This window comes from Rhinopithecus roxellana, chromosome 6, assembly GCF_007565055.1.
Source record: "Rhinopithecus roxellana isolate Shanxi Qingling chromosome 6, ASM756505v1, whole genome shotgun sequence".
Taxonomy (NCBI): domain Eukaryota; kingdom Metazoa; phylum Chordata; class Mammalia; order Primates; family Cercopithecidae; genus Rhinopithecus; species Rhinopithecus roxellana.
The window spans coordinates 542,485-565,488 of record NC_044554.1 but is presented as its reverse complement, the minus strand read 5'-3'; the positions used below and the strand labels follow the sequence as shown (position 1 = coordinate 565,488).

The 23,004-nt window shown below is 35.4% G+C and overlaps 1 protein-coding gene across 2 annotated transcripts in view; it reads right to left on the bottom strand.

Annotated features, from left to right (window-relative positions):
- Positions 1-13,408: 13,408 nt before the first annotated feature.
- Positions 13,409-23,004, bottom strand: part of LOC104679359 (zinc finger protein 107) — a 42,279-nt gene continuing 32,683 nt past the window's right edge. For both annotated transcript variants that reach the window (XM_030932628.1, XM_010384909.2), the window contains one exon: positions 13,409-18,653. In XM_030932628.1, coding sequence (XP_030788488.1) covers positions 16,318-18,653 — 2,336 coding nt within the window. In that variant the 3' untranslated portion in view covers positions 13,409-16,317. The remainder of the gene's footprint in view (positions 18,654-23,004) is intronic.

Genomic DNA, 23,004 nt, shown 5'->3' with positions numbered 1-23,004 from the left:
TCACTTGAACCTGGGAAGTGGAGGTTGCCATGAGCTGAGACCGTGCCATTACACTCCAGCCTGGGCATCTCAGGGAGACTTTGTCTCAAAAAAAAAAAAAAGAAGAAGAAGAAGTTAGGATAAGCCTATTATATAGAAAATTTGTGATCTGTATGCGCCTCCTCATTATTGAGTGGTCTACAGTTTCTGAAAGTTTCAGAAATGCTAATATAAGAATACTTTTTCCGTTAGCAAAAGCCAAAATTGACAAATGGGATCTAATTAAACTAAAGAGCTTTTGCACAGCAAAAGAAACTACCATCAGAGTGAACAGGCAACCTACAGAATGGGAGAAAATTTTTGCAATCTACTCATCTGACAAAGGGCTAATATCCAGAATCTACAAAGAACTCAAACAAATATACAAGAAAAAAACAAACAACCCCATCAAAAAGTGGGGAAAGGATATGAACAGACATTTCTCAAAAGAAGACATTCATACAGCCAACAGACACATGAAAAAATGCTCATCATCACTCGCCATCAGAGAAATGCAAATCAAAACCACAATGAGATACCATCTCACACCAGTTAGAATGGCAATCATTAAGAAGTCAGGAAACAACAGGTGTTGGAGAGGATGTGGAGAAATAGGAACACTTTTACACTGTTGGTGGGATTGTAAACTAGTTCAACCATTATGGAAAACAGTATGGCAATTCCTCAAGGATCTAGAACTAGATGTACCATATGACCCAGCCATCCCACTACTGGGTATATACCCAAAGGATTATAAATTAGTCTACTACAAAGACACATGCACACGTATGTTTATTGCGGCACTATTCACAATAGCAAAGACTTGGAATCAACCCAAATGTCCATCTGTGACAGTCTGGATTAAGAAAATGTGGCACATATACACCATGGAATACTATGCAGCCATAAAAAAGGATGAGTTTGCGTCCTTTGTAGGGACATGGATGCAGCTGGAAACCATCATTCTTAGCAAACTATCGCAAGAAGAGAAAACCAAACACTGCATGTTCTCACTCATAGGTGGGAACTGAACAATGAGATCACTTGGACTCGGGAAGGGGAACATCACACACTGGGGCCTATCATGGGGAGGGGGGAGGAGGGAGGGATTGCATTGGGGAGTTATACCTGATATGAATGATGAATTGATGGGTGCTGACGAGTTGATGGGTGCAGCACACCAACATGGCATAAGTATACATATGTAACAAACCTGCACGTTATGCACATGTACCCTAGAACTTAAAGTATAAAAAAAAAAAAAAAAAGAATACTTTTTCCAACTGAAGAATTTAAAAATACTAACTTTTCTCAGTGATTAAAATGAAATATATTGGAATAATCAGTGTGGTTTTAAATGCTCTTTAATGAACACATGTGAGGTTTCTTTTAAACTCATTTTAACAAGTTGTTTCTATTGATTTTTCACTTTCATTAGAAAAAAATTAACATTTCTGTTACTACAAACCTATGAATGTTATCTAAACACAGTGCTAATCTTAAAAGATCTTTATGCTAAGGATTATAGAAAGTCTCTTCTCTATTTACATTTAGAAGATAAATAACTGCTTTCCAGTAAACCCAATGGGGCAATTGTGACTCACAATCACAAGATATTAAAATATTAATACTCTTTTTTCTTAGATGTAGTTTTGCTGTTGTTGCCCCGGCTGGAGTTCCATGGTGCCATCTTCGCTCACCGCAACCTCTGCCTCCCGGGTTCAAGCAGATTCTCCTGCCTCTGCCTCCCAAATAGCTGGGATTACAGGCATGCGCCACCATGCCGGGCTAATTTTGTATTTTTAATAGAGACGGGGTTTCTTCATGTTGGTCAGGCTGGTCTTGAAGTCCCGACCTCAGGTGATCCACACGCCTCGGCCTCCCAAAGTGCTGGGATTACAGGCACAAGCCACCGTACCCAGCCAAAATATTAATACTATTATCTAGGTAAAACTTTTAGGTACCTGCATGTTCAAGTTGTTTAACTTAAACAATTCAGAAACTAAACATTTTTATAAACTAAAAAAATTAAAAATATAAAGTATCAATTTTTTTCAGTTATGAAATACTGTCAATATTTCTAGTTGACATAATAGGAGAATTCAGATGCTGTGGTTGTAGAAACTAGATATGTCATGGTTGACTGTTTTACTTCTTGTCTTCCTAGTTTACGTAAACAAAGAATCCCAAGAAAGGCCAGAAATGCTATACCTTGATTCCAAACACACCAAGGCCCGTCTAGGGAGAATATATATGTGAGCATATTAGCTTGAAATTTATGGCAACTTTTGTTGAAGTACAGCTTTTTTTTTTTTTTTTTTTTTTGAGACAGAGTGTCACTCTGTCACCAGCCTGTTCAAGACCAGCCTGACCAATATAAAGAAACCCCGTCTCTACTAAAAGTACAAAATTAGCTGGGCGTGGTGGTGCAGGCCTGTAATCCCAGCTACTGGGGAGGCTGAGGAAGGAGAATCACTTGAACTAGGGAGGGGAGTTTGCAGTGAGCCGAGATTGCATCACTGCACTCCAGCCTGGGCAACAACAACAACAAAATGGGATTGAACAGCTTAACATTTTTCTCCCAAAGAATAAACAAATTAACTCTATAGTCTAGTGTACAGTAAATAAATGAAAAACAAAGATGTTGAGTCATTTATTTCAGCTGCACAATTGGGAAAATAACACTTCTTGGGCTACAGGCTGAGAGCTTTCAAATATGTTAGTTTATAGAATGTGGGGAGACCTGGTATAGAAACATTCACCCCTTGTGCTGGGTGTGGTGGCTCATGCCTGTAATCCCAGCACTTTCAGAGGCCAAGACAGACGTATCATTTGAGGTCAGGAGTTTGAGACCAGCCTGGCTAACAGTGAAACCCCGTCTCTACTAAAAATACAAAAATTGGCCGGGTTTGGTGCCAGGTGCCTGTAATCCCAGCTACTCGAGAGACTGAGGCAGAAGAATCACTTGAACCCACAAGGTGGAGATTGCTGTGAGCCAGGATTGTGCCACTGCACTCCAGTCTGGGACGACAGAGTAAGACTCTGTCTCCAAAAAAAAAAAAAAAACCATAAACATTTGCCCTATGCCCAAAGCAAACATAATTCTCTGTCTTTCACTCCTAATTCCAACTATTAACTTAGAACTGGAGAAATGTAACATGTCATTATTCCACAAAGTGTTTTATTATTTTTATTTTAGATTCAGGGGATACACGTACATATTTGTAACATAGGTATAATGCACGATATTGATTTGGGCATTTAATAATCCCATTGCCCAAGTAGGGTACATCATACCTGATAAGTAGTTTCTCAAAGCTTATCTCCTTTTTTTTTTCTTTTTTAGAATTCCCAGTGTTTATTGTTTTTATTTTTGTTTCCTTGTTCACCCAAGGGTTAGCACCCACTTATAAATAAGAACATATAGTATTTGAGATACTTATACAACATGCAATACTATGGAGCCATAGAAAAGAAGAAGTAATGTTTTTTGCAGCAACATGACTACAGCAGGCCTTTATTATAAGCAAATTAACATGAAACATCAATGTAAGATTCATATGTACCTGGTTTAATTCCATGCCTTTGTTATTGCGAATAGTGCTGCAGTAAACATCTGAGTGCAGGTGTCTTTTTGGTAAAATAATTTATTTTTCTTTAAGCATATACTCAGTAACAAGGTTGATGGGTCAAATGGCAATTCTATCTTTAGTTCTTTGAGAAATCTCCAAACTGTGTTCCATAGGGGCTGAATTAATTTGCATTGCCACCAACAGTGTGTAGATTCCCTTTGCTCCACAACTACAACATCTGTTATTTTTTGACTTTTTAGTAACAGCCACTTTAACTGGTGTGAGATGGTATCATATTGTCATTTTGATTTACATGTCTCCGATAATTTGGGATGTTGAGCAATTTTCTTGCATGTTTATTGCCAGTTTTTATGTCTTCTTTTCAGAAGTATCTATTCATATTATTTGTCTGCTTTTTTCCTATTAAATTTCCTTTAGATTCTATATATTATTTTGTTGTACACAGTTTGCATTTATTTTATTCCATACTGTAGGTTGTCCATTTACTTTGTCAATAGTTTATTTTGCCATGCAGAAGCTCTAGACTAGATGTCAATTTTCAATTTTTATTTATTTATTTATTTATTTATTGAGACAAACTCTCACCCTGTCACCCAGGAAGGAGGACAATGGCGTGATCTCAGCTCACTGCAACCTCCATCTCCCGGATTCAAGCAATTCTCCTGTCTCAGCCTCTCAAGTAGCTGGGATTACAGGCATGCACCACTACGCCTGGCTGATTTTTTTGTATCTTTAGTAGAGACAGGGTTTAACCGGGTTGGCCAGGCTGGTCTCAAACTCCTGACCTCATGATCTACCCACCTAGGACTCTGAAAGTGCTGGGATTACGGGTGTGAGCCACTGCGCCTGGCCTATTGCATTTATTTTTAAGGTGTTAAATTCCTTCCAGAGGCCAGTATCTAGAAGAGTACTTTCTAGGTGTTCAACTAGGATTTTTATAGCTTGAAGCTTCACAGCTAAGTCTTTAAACTATCTTGAGTTATGTTTTTTATGTGGTGAGAGGTAGGGGCACAGTTTTTTTCTTCTACATATGACTAACCAGGTTTCCCAGTACCACTTATTAGATAGGGAGTTATTTTCCCCTTGTTTATTTCTATTGTCTGCCAAAAATAAGTTGTTTGTAGGAGCGTAGCTTTATTTCAGGGCTCTCTCTTCTGTTCCATTGGTCTATATGTATATTTTTTGTACCAGAACCATGTTATATCGGTTACTGTAGCTTGTAATAGTTTGAAGTCATGTAATGTTAGGCCTCCAGGTTTATTCTTTTTGTTTAAGAATACCTAGGCTATATGGGCTCTTTTATTCTTTAATACGAATTTCAAAGTTTTTTTTTTCTAGTTCCAACAAAAATGGCATTGATAGTTTGATAGAAATAACACTTAATCTGTGGGTTGCTTTAGGGAGCATGGACACTTTAATTATATTGATTCTTCAAATTCATGAGGATGGAATGTTTTCCATTTCTATGTGTTGTCTCTGATTTGTTTCAGCAGTGTTCAGTAGTTCTCCTTGTAGAGATATTTCACCTCCATGACTTAATGCATTCTACGTATGTTATTTTTTTGTTTGTGGCTATTTTAAATAAAGCTGTGTTCTTGATTTCTTTCTCAGCTTGAACGTTATTGGTGTACAGAAATGCTACTTCATTTGTGTATGTTAATTTTGTATCCTGAAACTTTGCTGCAATCATATTTTAGGCTTAGGAGTCTTTTGGTGAAATCTCTAACGTTTCCCTGGTAGAGAATTAAATTGACTTTCTTTTTTCCTATTGGATGACTTTTATTTCTTTATTATTATTATTATTATACTTTAAGTTCTAGGGTACATGTGCACAACGTGCAGGTTTGTTACATATATATATATGTGCCATGTTGGTGTGCTGCACCCATTAACTCATCATTTACATTAGGTATATCTCCTAATGCTATCCGTTTCCCCTGCCCCCTCCCCATAATAGGACCCGGTGTGTGATGCCCCCCTTCCTGTGTCCAAGTGATCTCATTGTTCAATAACTACCTATGAGTGAGAACATGTGGTATTTGGTTTTCTGTTCTTGCGATAGTTTGCTGAGAATGATGGTTTCCAGCTGCTTCCATGCCCCTACAAAGGACACGAACTCATCCTTTTTTATGGCTGCATAGTATTCCATGGTGTATATGTGCCACCTTTTCTTAATCCAGTCTGTCACAGATGGACATTTGGATTGATTCCAAGTATTTGCTATTGTGAATAGTGCCACAATAAACATACGTGTGCATGTGTCTTTATAGCAGCATGACTTATAATCTTTTGGGTATATCCCCAGTAATGGGATGGCTGGGTCAACTGGTATTTCTAGTTCTAGATCCTTGAGGAATCGCCACACTGTTTTCCACAATGGTTGAACTAGTTTACAATCCCACCAACAGTGTAAAAGTGTTCCTATTTCTCCACATCCTCTCCAGCACCTATTGTTTCCTGATTTTTTAATGATTGCCATTCTAACTGGTGTGAGATGGTATCTCATTGTGGTTTTGATTTGCATTTCTCTGACGGCCAGTGATGATGAGCATTTTTTCAAGTGTCTGTTGGCTGTATGAATGTCTTCTTTTGAGAAGTGTCTATTCATATCCTTTGCCCACTTTTGATGGGGTTGTTTGTTTTTTTCTTGAAAATTTGATTGAGTTCTTTATAGGTTCTGGATATTAGCCCTTTGTCAGATGAGTAGATTGCAAAAATTTTCTCCCATTCTGTAGGTTGCCTGTTCACTCTGATGGTAGTTTCTTTTGCTGTGCAGAAGCTCTTTAGTTTAATTAGATCCCATTTGTCAATTTTGGCTTCTGTTGCCATTGCTTTTGGTGTTTTAGACATGAAGTCCTTGCCCATGTCTATGTCCTGAATGGTATTCCCTAGGTTTTCTTCTAGGGTTTAATGGTTTTAGGTCTAACATTTAAGTTTCTAATCCATCTTGAATTAATTTTCATATAAGGAATAAGGAAAGGATCCAGTTTCAGCTTTCTACTTATGGCTAGCCAATTTTCCCATACCATTTATTAAATAGGGAATCCGTCCCCATTTCTTGTTTTTGTCAGATTTGTCAAAGATCAGATGGCTGTAGATGTGTGGTGTTATTTCTGAGGGCTCTGTTCTGTTCCGTTGGTCTATATCTCTGTTTTGGTACCAGTACCATGCTGTTTTGGTTACTGTAGCCTTGTAGTATAGTTTGAAGTCAGGTAGCATGATGCCTCCAGCTTGGTTCTTTTGGCTTAGGATTGTCTTGGCAATGCACGCTCTTTTTTGGTTCCATATGAACTTTAAAGCAGTTTTTTCCAATTCTGTGAAGAAAGTCATTGGTAGCTTAATGGGGATGGCATTGAATCTATAAATTACATTGGGCAGTATGGCCATTTTCACGATATTGATTCTTCCTATCCATGAGCATGGTATGTTCTTCCATTTGTTTGTGTCCTCTTTGATTTCACTGAGCAGTGGTTTGTAGTTCTCCTTGAAGAGGTCCTTCACATCCCTTGTAAGTTGGATTCCTAGGTATTTTATTCTCTTTGAAGCTATTGTGAATGGGAGTTCATTCATGATTTGGCTCTCTGTCTGTTATTGGTGTATAAGAATGCTTGTGATTTTTGCACATTGATTTTGCATCCTGAGACTTTGCTGAAGTTGCTTACCAGCTTAAGATTTGGGGCTGAGACAATGGGGTTTTCTAAATATACAATCATGTCATCTGCAAACAGGGACAATTTGACTTCTTCTTTTCCTAACTGAATACCATTTTTTCTTTCTCTTGTCTGATTGCCCTAGCCAGAACTTCCAACACTATGTTCAATAGGAGTGGTGAGAGAGGGCATCCCTGTCTTGTGCCAGTTTTCAAAGGGAATGCTTCCAGTTTTTGCCCATTCAGTACGATATTGGCTGTGGGTTTGTCATAAATAGATCTTATTATTTTGAGATAAGTTCCATCAATATCGAATTTATTGAGAGTTTTTAACATGAAGGGCTGTTGAATTTTGTCAAAGGCATTTTCTGCATCTATTGAGATAATCATGTGGTTTTTGTCTTTGGTTCTGTTTATATGCTGGATTACATTTATTGATTTGCGTATGTTGAACCAGCCTTGCATCCCAGGGATGAAGCCCACTTGATCATGGCGGATAAGCTGTTTGATGTGCTGTTGGATTCGGTTTGCCAGTATTTTGTTGAGGATTTTTGCATCGATGTTCATCAGGGATATTGGTCTAAAATTCTCTTTTTTGGTTGTATCTCTGTCAGGCTTTGGTATCAGGATGATGTTGGCCTTGTAAAATGAGCAAAGGAGGATTCCCTCTTTTTCTATTGATTGGAATAGTTTCAGAAGGAATGGTACCAACTCCTCCTTGTACATCTGGTAGAATTCGGCTGTGAATCCGTCTGGTCCTGCACTTTTTTTGGTTGGTAGGCTATTAATTATTGCCTCAATTTCAGAGCCTGCTATTGATCTAGTCAGGGATTCAACTTCTTCCTGGTTTAGTCTTGGGAGAGTGTAAGTGTCCAGGAAATTATCCATTTCTTCTAGGTATTCTAATTTATTTGTGTAGAGGTGTTTACAGTATTCTCTGATGGTAGTTTGTATTTCTGTGGGGTCTGTGGTGATATCCCCATTATCATTTTTTATTGCATCTAATTGATTCTTCTCTCTTTTCTTCTTTATTAGTCTTGCTAGCAGTCTATCAATTTTGTTGAACTTTTCAAAAAACCAGCTCCTGGATTCATTGATTTTTTGGAGGGTTTTTTGTGTCTCTATCTCTTTCAGTTCTGCTCTGATCTTAGTTATTTCTTGCCTTCTGCTAGCTTTTGAATGTGTTTGCTCTTGCTTCTCTAGTTGTTTTAATTGTGATGTTAGGGTGTCAATTTTAGATCTTTCCTGCTTTCTCTTGTGGGCATTTAGTGCTATAAATTTCCTTCTACACATTGCTTTAAATGTGTCCCAGAGATTCTGGTATGTTGGAGTTTTATCTCTTTATCTTGTTGGATTGCTCTGGCTAGGACTTCCAAAACTATGTTGAATAGGAGTGTTTAGAGTGGATATTCTCATTTTTATTCTTATGAATAACAGCTTTCACCTCTTCAGTATGATGTTGGCTGAGAATTTGTCATAGATGGCTCTTATTATTGTGAGATATGTTTCTTCAATGCCTAGTTTGCTGAGGATTTTTTTTAACGAATATTGGATTTTCTTGAGTGCTTTTTCTGCATCTATTGTTATAATCATCTGATCTTATGAGTTTAATTATCTTTACATGGTGAATCACACTTATTGACTGCATATGATGAAACATCTTCGCAGTCATAAAATAATACTCACATGATTGTGGAAAAATAACTTTTTGATTTGCTTATGAACTCAGCTTGCTAGTATTTCAGGAGGGATTTTTGTTTCAATGTTCACCAGGAATATTGGACCATAGATTTTTTTGTTGTGTCTTAAACAGACTTTGGTATCAACATGATACTGATTTCATATAACAAGTTAGGAAGGAAACCCATTTTCATTTTTGGAATATATTCAGTAGAACTAGTACCAGATAATATTTGTATTTGTGGTAAAATTAGGCTGCAAATTCATCTGATCCAGGGCTTGTTATATTTTGTAGGTTTTTTTATTACAAATTCAATTTTATTATACATTTAATACATTTTTGCTCTGTTAAAGACTTCTCTTTTTTCCTGATCCAATCATGGGTAGTTTTGTGTATTGACACATAGGCCAATGGAGCAGAAAAGTGAGACCAGAAGTATATTCATGTATTTACAGATAACTAATTATAGATGTAGGTGAACATTTCCTAGGGAAAAAATAGTATCTTCAACAAATGGTGTCAAGAAAACTTTACATCCACATGCAGAGAAATAAAATGATACCATATTACACCATATATAAAAATCAACTCAAAATAAATTAGATACTTAAATATAAGGCTTGAAACTCTGAAACTACTATGAGAAATACAGAGTGAATCCCCATAACATTGGTCTAGGCAGTGACTTTTTTAGCTTAACCTCAAAATCTCAGGGAATCAAAGAAAAAATAGATGAGTCAGACCACTTCAAATTAAAAAGCTGCTGCACAGAATCTGATATGACCAACAGGATAAGACAACTAAAAAACAGGAGAAAATGCTTGCAAATCACATGTGACAAGGGGTTAATATATAAAAAAATAAAAAGCTCAAATGACTATACAATAAAAGACAAATAACCATTAAAAATGAGCAAAAGGCTTAAAAATTTTTCAAGAAAAGACAGACATATGGCCAAGAGATATATAAAAAATGCTCAGTATCAATTATCAGAGAAAAGAAACCAAAACCCTATGAGGTATCAAGTCAGTCCTGTGAGAATTACTTTATTACAAAGATAATAGGTTGTGAAGAAAACGGAATATGCTTGCACACTGGTTTGAATGTGAATGAGGACAGTCATTATAAAAAACTAAATAAGATTTCTCAAAAAATTTAAAATTAAACTACCATATAATACAGCAATTTCAGTCGGGCACAGTGGCTCATGCCTGTAATCTTAGCACTTTGGGAGACTGAGGGGGGTGGATCACGAGGTCAGGAGATCAAGACCATCCTGGCCATCATGGTGAAACCCTGTCTTTACTAAAAATACAAAAATTAGTTGGGCATGGTGGTGCATGCCTGCAATCCCAGCTACTTGGGAGGCTGAGGCAGGAGAATCATTTGAACCCAGGAGGTGGAGGTTGCAATGAGCCAAGATCGCGCCACTGCACTCCAGCCTGGCAACAGACCTAGACTCTAAAAAAACAAACAAACAAACAAAACAACACCAATTTCACTATTGTTTATATATCCAAAACAAGTGAAATCAGAATGAAGAAATAATTGCACTTCTATACGGCTTGCAACACTCTTCACAATTTCCAAAATATGGAATCAACAGTTCAACACTTAACGAGTAAAGACAATGTGGTACATACTATGGAATAAATCCTATTCATCTTTAAAAATGAAAATTCTATTCTTTCCAATCACATAAATTAAACTGGAGGACATTATATTTGTTGAAATGAGCCAAGTACAGAAAGATTATCATTTCATGATTTCACTTACACATGGATTCTAAAAAACGTAATCTCGGCCGAGTGCGGTGGCTCATGCCTGTAATCCTAGCACTTTGGGTTGGATTCCCTAAGCTCAGGAGTTCGAGACCAGTCTGGGCAACGTGACAAATCCCTGTCTCTACTAAGAATACAAAAAATTAGCCAGGGGTGGTCGTGAACGCCTGTAATCTGCACTACTCAGGAGGCTGAGGCAAGAGAATCACTTGAACCTGGGAGGCAGAGGTTGCAGTGACCCGAGATCGCACCACTGCACTCTAGCCTGGGTGACAGAGTGACACTCTGTCTCATAAATAAATACATAAACAAAATGTAATCTCATTGAAGTAGAGAGTAAAATGGTGACCACCAGAGGCCAAGGTATTTAGAAAAAAGGGGCGGGGGGTGGTGGAAAGATGTCAGTCAAAGAATACGTAACTATAGTTGGACAGAAAGAAGTTCAGGAGATTTTTTTTATAGCATGGTGACTATAGATTATAATAATATATTAGTATTTTTGGAAAATGCTGACAATGTCATGTGCTCTCACCATAAAAATGTTAACTCTGTGAGGTAAAGCTTTAATGACCTAAAATTAGGCATTTGACAATGTATATATACTTCCAAACATAATGTTTTACAGAACAAATACACATGTATTTATTGTAGACAGTAATGGCATGAAAGACACTGAGAGTGTTTCTTATAGGTCTCATGACTAACTACTATGTTAACACAGTAAACAAGTTTGCATGCAAAATAACATAAAACGTTTTAATGCAAAAGCTGCCATGATCTCCAAAAATTTTCCAATAGAAAATGGAAAGTAGAAAAGAGAAAGAAGTTGGCTAGTTAGGTGACTAACAATAAAAACTGTAGACTAAACTTCACTCATTAAAATAATTATATAAAATAAGAGAAATTTTTCTGAATTGTACTATCAATATAGAAAAGACGTAGTATTCCAAATATTGAATCAACAAAGGTCATGTTATTTTGCAACCTTGAATATTCACACTTTAAAACATAAGATTCTGCAAAAAAAAAAAATATATATTATATATATATATATGCTGTGCTGTATCATAGAAAATTTAAAATTCTTCACTTACCATTAGCTCTCTCAAAAATTTAATTTCTAAGATATATTTTCTAGTAAACAGTATGTGCCACACTTCATGTAAGAATTTAATAAGATTTTCCTTTTAAAAACAGAGAAAAACAACGCTGATTTAATCCTCTCACCTGTGGACAGGGTATGCCTTTTATCTTAACTAATCTGAAAATTATATTGTTAAGCAAACTCTCTAGTTATAACCAGTTTTTCAGTGCATTAAAAAATACCAATTTTCTCATCAAAACCTACAAAGTACCATGTGAATTGACATGGCATGAAGACAACAGTGAGAAAACTGTGGCAGTAACACAGAAAAAGGACTGTGTTGAATACACGGAAGACACATAATAAGATAAACAAAACTGAAGATAATTAGGAAATTTAAAAAAAAATTCTCTTTAAATTTAGCAAAATTCAGCTTTGCAGCCTGAAAAAAAATGTTCTCTCCACATGAAAACTCAGTTATTTCTTCACTATTAATATTTTCCATCTCTGACTTGTAGTTACAAACTAACACCAGTAGAAATACACATGGCTCATTATGAAGCACCTGTTACACAATAAGCAATGTCATGTTTGTTTGCTGCATTTATATATAAAAGCACTTTCATGACTTATGAAGTCTTTCAAGTTCTTACCTGAACAAACTGGCTCAATAAATTTACTTATGTCAATTATAACAAGACAAAAGAACACTAACTAAAGTAGGCTTATATAGGATTCTCCAGTGGAAAGAAGAAATAGAATGTTCTAACTAAATAAAATGTAATACACAAATTTTGGAAACACATCTAGAAGTTATTTTGTGTACACTATTAAACTATAAAAAATCATTCTTATAATCCATGACCAGCTCACATGATGAATATCTGATAAATTATAAAAGAGAAAAGCATAAGTAACAAGAAAATTATAGGTGTAGCATGAGTATCAGGCAAGTATAAACAAAAACTTTGCATGGGGAGATTCTAAATCATAAGCCAGATTTTACAGAAATGAATTCAATGCAAAGCAGAAGATACAGATTTGCTTCCAGCATTTTTGAGGTTTTCAGTTGTCTAGTAAATTAGTCACCTTTTAAAAATTATTAGTTTTGGCCGGGCGTGGTGGCTCACACCTGTAATCCCAGCACTTTGGGTGGCTGAGGCATGCGGCTCACGAGGTCAGGAGATTGAGACCATCCTGGCTAACGCGGTGAAACCCCATCTCTACTAAAAATACAAAAAAATTAGCTGGGCATGGTGCCAGGCGCCTGTAGTCCCAGCTACTAGGGAGGCTGAGGCAGGAGAATGGCCTGAACCTGGGAAGTGGAGCTTGCAGTGAGCTGAGATCATGCCACTGCACTCCAGCCTGGGCAACAGAGCAAGACTCCAGCTCAAAAAAAAAAAAAAAATTATTAGTTTTGTTCCAATATTGCTCTTTTCTTCTGAAAATAGGTACAAGCTAATACACAAACACACTAATTTGCTCCATAATTTTCTTATACTGAAGGTTTTAGAGTAATATGTGTGTACAGTTAAGTGTATGTAAATCAAAACTAAAATTCTGTATGTTTGCAGGCAGAGAGGTCACATGTTCAAAGAAATATAACATTTTAAAATGTTTATTAAGAACTCAGAATTTCCTCATGATTTATTTATACTTGTATGTAATTTTTATTACAACCATAAAAATGACTCTGTAGTCAGTAACAATTGTACATTCTAAAGTATCTGAAAGTGTGGAATTGGTTTGTAATACAAAGGAGAAATGCTGGAGTTAATGGATACATCTTTTGCCCTGAAGTGATTAATACATAAAATTATATGTCTGTATCAAAATAGGCCATACATGGCATAAAGATATACATACAGTATGTATCCACAAAAATTAAGAGAAATAAGTTTACATTTTTAAAACAATAAAAATCTAAACTATGGGAACAATATTCTTTATTAGTAGTTTAAAGCCATTAGCAAAAATAATTACTAGAGATGTTAACCCATTATGTTATCAAGTAGTATATTGTTACCCTCTTTTACGTAAACCCTTGAGTAATGCGGGACAGGTAAAGTCAGTGGCATGAAAACACTTCATTGAATGCACAATAGTTTTAACATGTTAAAAAAAAAAGTTTAATTCAAAAATTAAGTTCACACATAATCCAAAAATTTTTAACACACAATTTTATCACATAAGTGGTTAGTAAAATGATGTATTACTAATTAGCTTTAAGATTAAATTTTTTTTACCATAATGCAGAAGAATATTGCTCTGAACACCTACTTCATGGATCACTCAATATTATACGTTAAACACAAAAAGCCTCTTCACTCAGGTTTTCATCATGCATCTTACATTTTAATATCCTTATTCTTTCATAGAAAGTGTCATAAATAATATCCACCTAACAGAAATGATTTCTCATATCTTTGATGCATGAAAAATTAATCACATGCTTTCATGTGTGAATAGGAATGAAGAGCATGAAGTAATCTGAGAGTTGAATTACATCATTTGCTTTTCAAAAACTAATTTTTCAAGAAAAAATATAATTTGAATGTAGTAATAAATCTACAAAAAAAATCTACTTCTTTTAAAGTTATATACAATTTATCTACCAACTTTAGCTTTAAATTATTTTCTATACTCATTCTGATTTAGTGCAGTGTCTGAAGTGTCAATACCTTAGATATTTCTACTATGAATTCTCTGATATTTACATAGACTTAATTTTGGATTATTTTTATATTTACTGCACTTGCAAAAATATATTTTAGTATGAGGCCTCTGGTATTTTCTAAGCTGTAGTATTTTTAAAAACGTTTTTCCAAATGCATTACATTTACAGTGTTTTTCTCCAATGTAAATTTTCTGGTGAATAAAGTTTGAGCAACTGCTTCAGGATTTTCCTCTAGTACAAAATGGGTACAACAATATCTGTGACACAAGTAAAGGTACTAAAACCCTCTCGTATTTGTAACGTTTGTCCTCAAAATGAATACTCTTTTCTTTTTTTTTTTTTTTTTTTTTTTTTGGTTTTGTTTTTGAGACGAAGTTTTTGCTCTTCTTGCCTTGGCTGGAGTGTAGTGGTGTGACTTCAGCTCACTGCAACCTTTGCCTCCCAGGTTTGCTGAAGCAATTCTGCTTCAGCCTCCCAAGTGGCTGGGATTACAGGGGCTTGCCACCATACGCAGCTAATTTTTGTAAAATTTTTAATGGAGATGGGGTTTTGCTATGCTGGCCAGGCTGGTCTCAAACTCCTGCCCTCTTGTGATCCACCCACCACGGCCTCCCAAAGTGCTGGCATTACAGATGTGAGCCAGCACAGCTGGCTCCTCTTCTTCACTTTAAAGGCTTATATTTTCTGAAAGATCTCTTGACAAAAATTGCATTTATAATGTTTTTATTAAGTACTAACTCTCTAATGTTGAGTAAAATGTGAGCAGATAATAATGGCTTTTCCACATTCCTTGTATTTGTACAATCTTTCAGAAGCATAAATGCTTTCCTGTGCAATAAGGGTTGAGCATTTATTAAAAGTGTTACCCCGTTCTTCACACTGCTGGGAGTTTTCTTCAGTATGGATTATCTTATCTACAATCAAGTGTGACAACCATTTAAAGGCTTTGTGACATTTTTCACATTTCTAGCGTTTTTCACCAGTATGATTTATGTTAGGAAATTTGAGGTGTTGTCAAAATTATTGTCACATCATTCAGGTTTGTAAAGTTTTCAGTATTATGTTTAGTGAGGTTTGAGGATTGGTTAAAAGTGTTGCCACATTATTCACATTTGCAGGGTTTCTCTCAAAGTATAAATTGTCTTATGTGTAGCAAGGTGTGAGGACCAGTTAAGGTATTGCCACATTTTTTACATTTGTAGGATTTCTCTCCAGTATAAATACTCTTACATGTAGTTAAGAGTTGAGAATCAGTTAAAAGCTTTGCCACAGACTTCACATTTGTAGGGTTTCTTTCCAGTATGAATTTTCTTATCTGCAGCAAGGGTTACGGAAGGTTAAAAGCTTTGCAACATTCTTCACAATTGTAGGCTTTCTCTCCAGTAGGAATTTCTGTATGGTAAGGTATGAGGATTGGTTAAAAGCTTCGCCACATTCTTCCCAATTATAGAATGCCTCTCCAGTATAAACTGTCTTAAGTGTAGAAAGGTGTGAGGACTGATTAAAGGCATTGTCACATTCTTCTCATTTGTATGGCTTCTCTCCAGTATGAATTACCTTATGTTTAGTAAAAGTTGAGGACCAGTTAAACGCTTTGCCACATTTTACACATTTGTAGCATTCTCCCCAGTACAAATTTTCTCACGTTCAGTAAGGTTTGAAGGTTAAAAGCTTTTCCACATTCTTTACATTTGTAGGGTTTCTAACCAGTATAAAATATCTTCTGTGTGTAGAAAAGGTTGAAGACTTGTTAAAGGCTTTAACATATTCTTCACATTTGTGGAGATTCTCTCCAGTATGAATTTTCTTATGTGTAGTAAGTTTTTAGGATCAATTAAGTTTTGCCACATTCTTCACATTTGTAGGGCTTCTCTCCAGTATGAATTTTCTTATGTGTAGTAAGATTTGAGGATAGGTTGAAAGCTTTGCCATCATCTCCACATTTGTAGGATTTCTCTCCAGTATGAATTATCTTATGTATATTAAGAGATGAGAACTGGTTAAAGGATTTGCCACATTCTTCACATTTGTAGGGTTTCTCTGAAGTATGAATTTTCTTATGTGTAGTAAGGTTTGAGGATTGGTTAAAAGCTTTGCCACATTCTTCACATTTATAGGGTTTCTCTCCAGTATGAATTTTCTTATGTGCAGTAAGGGTTGAGGATAGGTTAAAAGCTTTGCCACATTCTTTACATTTGTAAGGTTTCTCTCCAGTATGAATTATCTTATGTCTATTAAGGGTTGAGGAGCAGTTAAAGGCTTTGCCACATTCTGCACATTGGTAAGGTTTCTCTCCCGTATGAATTCTCTTATGTATAGTTAGGTTTGAGAATCGGTTATAAGCTTTTCCACATTCTTCACATTTGTGGGGTTTCTCTCCAGTATAAATTATCTTATGGTTAGTAATGTTTGAGAATAGGTTTAAAGCTTTTCCATGTTCTTCAAATTTGTAGAGGTTCTCTCCAGTATGAATTATCTTTTGTGTAGTAAGGTGTGAGGACTGGTTAAAAACTTTGCCATGTTCTTCACATTTGTAGGGTTTCTCTCCAGTATGAATAATTTTATGCATAGTAAGGTGTGAGGACTGTTTAAAGGACTTGCCAAATTCTTCACATTTGTTGAGTTTCTCTTTAGTATGAATTATCTTATGTCTAGTAAGTTGATAGGACTGATTAAAGGCTTTTCCACATTCTTCACATTTATAGGGTTTTTCTCCAGTATGAATTCTCTTATGTTTAGTAAGGGTTGAGAATCGGTTAAAAGCTTTGCCACATTCTTCACATTTGTAGGGTTTCTCTCCACTATGAATTTTCTTATGTTCAGTAAGGTTTGAAGACTGGCTAAAAGCTCTGCCACATTCTTCACATTTGTAGGGTTTCTCTCCAGTATGAATTTTCTTATGTCTAGTAAGGGTTGAGGATCGATTAAAAGCTTTTCCACATTCTTCACATTTGTGTGGTTTCTCTCCAGTATAAATTTTCCTATGGTTAATTAGGTTTGAGTGTTGGCTAAAAGCTTTGCCACATTCTTCACATTTATAGGATTTCTCTGCAGTATGAATTTTCTTATGTTCAGTAAGGTTTGAAGATTGGTTAAAAGCTTTGCCACATTCTTTACATTTGTAGGGTTTCTCTCCAGTATGAATTATCTTATGTCTAGTAAGAGTTGAGAACTGGTTAAAGACTTTGCCACATTCTTCACATTTGTAGGGTTTCTCTTCCATTAGAATTTTCTTACGTGCAGTAAGTTTTAAGGATTGGTTAAAAGCTTTGTCACATTCTTCACATTTGTCGGGTTTCTCTCCAGTATGAATTTTCTCCTGTTTATTAAGGTTTGAAGATATGTTAAACCCTCTGCCACATTCTTTACATTTGAAGGGTTTCTCCCTAGCTTGTATTCTCTTATGGTTAGTAAGATTTGAGAATAGGTTAAAAGCTTTTCCACATTCTTCACATTTATAGAGGTTCTCGCCAGTGTGAAGTATCTTTTGTGTGGTTAGGTGTGAGGACTGGCTAAAGACTTTGTCACATTCTTCATATTTGTAAGGTTTTTCTCCAGTATTAATTATTTTATGTATACTAAGGTGTGAGGCCTGTTTAAAGGCCTTGCCACATTCTTCATATTTGTTGGATTTCTCTTCAGTATGAATTATCTTATGCCTAGTAAGTTGTGAGGACTGGTTAAAGACTTTGCCACATTCTTCACATTTGTAGGGTTTTTCTCCAGTATGAATTCTCTTATGTTTAGTAAGAGCTGAGAACCAGTTAAAGGCTTTTCCACATTCTTCACATTTGTAGGAATTCACTCTAGTATGAATTCTTCTATGCTGAGTTAGTTGTGAAAGAATGTAAAATAATTTGCCACATTCTTTACATTTGAAGTGTTTGTTTCCTGTATGTCTTCTCTTACATCTATTTGAATTTGAAAATTTATCAAAGACTTTCACATATTTATTACATTGGAATATTTTGCTTGGTGTAGCTGTCAAATATTGTTTAACTGTATTACGACCTCCTTTGTGCCCCGTACACTCATCCACATGTTTAAAGCCTTTTCTTAACTGTAAATTCTCATATTCACATCTTCCATATCTTCTCAGTGTCACTTTTTGGAAAGAATCTTTTATGTTCTGCTCTGGCCAAAGGTCTTGGGCAAAATGAAAAGACATTACTGAAAGAAATCAAAATAAGAAATTACTCCACTTGCTAGATTCATATAAATGTACTTTACAAATCTAATCTATAAAATTGTACAAACTACATAAGCAAGATTGCATAGCAAAATACCACAGGCTCTAATTTCTTCATAGACACATAAATGTAACAAAAACATAATGACCAAAATACATTTGTGGAAAATGTATAAATGAGTTTGGTGTGTGCAGTGCCCCAGGTGAGCACAATGCAAAGAGCCACAGAGAAGAGACAAGTCTGTTTTATTTACCAACAAAGTTCTTTCTGTTCCCCAATATAACACATTGCCTTTAGAAGTAAATTGCCTACTCCTAGTTTTTCTTTTTTAAAGAAAAGAAAAATAATAACAAACATATACATCTTCATTTCTGGCTTCTACATGCCTTCGCAGACATTGGTTTCTGTCTCCCATGACATAGAGGGCTGAAAGAAATGGTAGTATACTTTGGAATGACATTTTGAGTCTGCTGAGATCAAAGGTAAATGTTACAGCAGTGAAGAGACTGCAGTACTACAGACAGGTAACAGTTGTAGCAAGTGATTACTGACTATCAAGAAGAAACATGAACAAACTCTTTTAACTGAAAAAAAAAAAAGCTAGAAAATTTCAGACAAGACACATCCTAAGAACATGTCTGAAAGACTCTCAGAATCACTACTCGAGACAAATGGTTTCTGACTATGCCAGGACAAAGCTACATTATAAAGATTGTGACAGACAACTTGTTTTTAATTTACAAATTTCAATTAAAGATTACAATGTATAAAAAATATTAGGGCAATACAGCCCCACAAAAATTGTACAATTTTCAGAAAGCAACCATTAAAAACTAAAAATATACAGATTAATTTTTAAAATTTAAAATAAATTGAATAATATTCCATGAGTGAATAGGAATATAAACTATTGAAAATCAGAAAAATGAGAATACCAACAAAAATATTAAAAATAGCAAAAAACAGAAGTTGTGGAGGTAAAAATACAAAAAAACCCCAAAAATATCAAAGAAAAATTAATGTAAAAATAAAGACAACAAACAAACTAGAATACACACAAAGACATATATAAAACATATATAAGCAAAATTTCAAAAGTCACAGACAAGAGAATCTTGGGAACTGCAAGATGAAAGTGATATGTCATTTATAATAATAGTCTTATAAGATAGCCAGTGAATCAGGCCAGAAGGGAAGTGTGATACAGTCAAAGTGCTGAAAACAATAGCTGTCAAGTGAGAATACCAACAACTGTCCTGTCAAATAAAAGAAAAACACCTTCCAAAATAACAAAATTCGGCTGGGTGTGATGACTCATGTCTGTAATCCCAGCACATTGGGAGACCAAGGTGAGTGGATCACTTGTGGTCAGGAGTTCGAGATCAGCCTGATCAACATGGTGAAACCCCATCTGCACTAAAAATATAAAAAATAATTAGTGAGACATGGTGGTGCACTCCTGTAATCCCAGTTACTTGGGAAGTAAGAGACAGAAGAATCGCTTGAACCCAGGAGGTGGAGGTTGCAGTGAGCCTAGGTCACACCACTACACTCTAGCATGGGCAACAAGAGTGAAACTCCATCTCAAAATAAATAAATAAATAACAAAATTCTGAAAATGTATTTTGGTGCTGCCTATGCCCTACATATTGAAGATGCTGAAAGGAGTTCCTTCCACTGAAAATAACATGATACAAGAAAATGGCACATAATCATGAAAATACATGACTTTTGGCCAGGTACGGTGGCTCATGCTGTAATCCCAGCACTTTGGGAGGCTGAGGAGGGCAGATCACAAGGCCAAGAGATCGAGACCATCCTGGCAAACATGGTGAAATCCTGTCTCTACTAAAAATACAAAAATTAGTTGGGTGTGATGGTGCATGCCTGTAATCCCAGCTACTCAGGAGGCTGAAGCAGAAGAATCACTTGAACCCGGGAAACAGAGGTTGCAGTGGGCCAAGATCATACCACTGCACTCTAGCCTGGTGACAGAGTAAGACTCCATCTAAAAAAAATAAATAAATAACTTTCTGGGAAAGATATGCACATACACAAAAACAGAATTTCACAGCATTATCATAATGATGCATAAAGCATTTTTAATTATTCTCTAAAATGTGAAAGATAAAAAGCACAGAAATTATTATAAACACCTGCTAATGAATATACAACATATAAAGATATAATTAACAACATCAATGACGAAGTTGAGGGCAGATGTAATGAATAAGAATTTTCGTATGCAAATAAAGTTGATTTTTTACTAGATTATAATATACTGTTTTATCTTGTAGAGGTTTTCTGTAATCCCCAAGGAACCACAAAGAATATATCTGTGTAGATACACAAAACCAAGTAAGAAAGAAATAAAAGCATATAAATACAAAAATCAAAAGACACAAAGGAAGAAAAAAGAGAGAAAATAAGGGACAAAGATACAAGAATCAAATTACACAATAACGTTAGCAAGTCTTTGTTTCAGAAGATTATTTAAATATACACATAATTAACTTTATTTAAATATCTATATATTAAATCAAGAGACAAACTTTTGGCCAGGCATGGTGGCTCATACCTTTAATCCCAGCACTTTGGGAGGCTGAGGCAGGTGGATCAACTGAAGTCAGGAGTTCAAGACCAGCCTGGCCAATATGGTAAAACCCCATTCAATTGAAAATACAAAACTTAGCTGGGCATGGTGGCAGGTGCCTGTAATCCCAGCTACTCAGAAGGCTAAGACAGGAGAATTGCTTGAACCTCAGAGGCAGAAGTTGCAGTGAGCCAAGATCATACCACAGCACTTTAGCCTGGGCAACAAGAGCAAAACTCCATTTCCCAAATAAATAAATAAAGACATACATTCAATAATGGAATTAAAAATTTTTGAAAACCAAGATCCAACTTGACTTTCTACAAGAGTCAGCTGAGACCTAATTATAAAACAAGACTGAAAGTGGCATGATGGATGTATATATTCTACACAAATATTAACAAAATGAGAAAAGATGTCCAAAAAATTACACAAGCTACATCTTAAGTAAAAAACTGTCATATTTTATAAAATGTACTTTAAGTCAAAACTCCAAAGAGAAACATTAAACAATAATAGATTCATTTACCAGGAACCTATGACAAATTTGTATATACGAGTGTGTGTTGTGTGTGTGTGTATCTCACATTATGGTTTCAAACACATAAAGCAAATATTAACAGAATAAAAGAAACACATAGAGAGCAACATAATTATAGTAGGATATTTCAATACCCCACTTTCTGTAATAAAAATAAAGACAGAATATAAGGGAAGAGAGGACTCAGGCAGTAAAAAACAGATATATTTAACAGAAATATAGAGAATACTTCTCAAGAACATTAGGATGTACACACTTTTCAATAGCTTATACAACATTCTCCTTGACAGACCACCTGGTAGGCCAAATAAGAAGTCTTAACAAATTTTATAAAACTGAATTTTTATGGATTACTTTCTATGACAAAAATGAAATGAGAATATAAAACAATAATAGAAAAAAACTGAAAAACTGGCTGGGTGCAGTAGCTCATGACTATAAGGGAGGCCAAGGCGGGAGGATCACGAGGTCAGAAGATTGAGACCATCCTGGCTAACACGGTGAAACCCCGCCTCTACTAAAAATACAAAAAAAAAAAAAAAAAAATAGCTGGGCATGGTGGCGGGCGCCTGTAGTCCCAGCTACTCGGGAGGCTGAGGCAGGAGAATCACTTGAACCTGGGAGGTGGAGGATGCAGTGAGCCAAGATCGCACCACTGCACTCCAGCCTGGGTGACAGAGTGAGACTCTGTCTCAAAAAAAAAAAAAAAAAAAAAAAAAATACTGAAAACTTTTACAAATACATAGACATTAAACCACACACTTTTGAGTATGCTCTTGTTCAAGGGTTGAAATAATTAATATTGTGAAGATATCCATACTGCTCAAAGTAATCTACTAATTTAATGTAATGTTTTTTAAAATTTCTCATTGCATTTAAAGTATATAAAATCTCAAGAGACAATAAAGTACCCAAGAATCTTTCCCCCCAAAAAAAGGAAAAAAAAGCAATGTTAAAGGCATTACAGTTCTTGAATTCAAAACACATTACAAAGCTACAGAATTAAAACAATTTGGTAGGAGCATAAAGGTTTTAAAAAAGGTTGACTAATAAAGTAGAATGCAGTACATATATAAACTTACACATATATGATCATATGAAGAGCTATTTGCATACCAATAATTATTGTAGGATTGTCACTGAAAGCACATAAGTAAAAACAATGCAAATTTCTGTCACCAAACCACTCAGTAGATA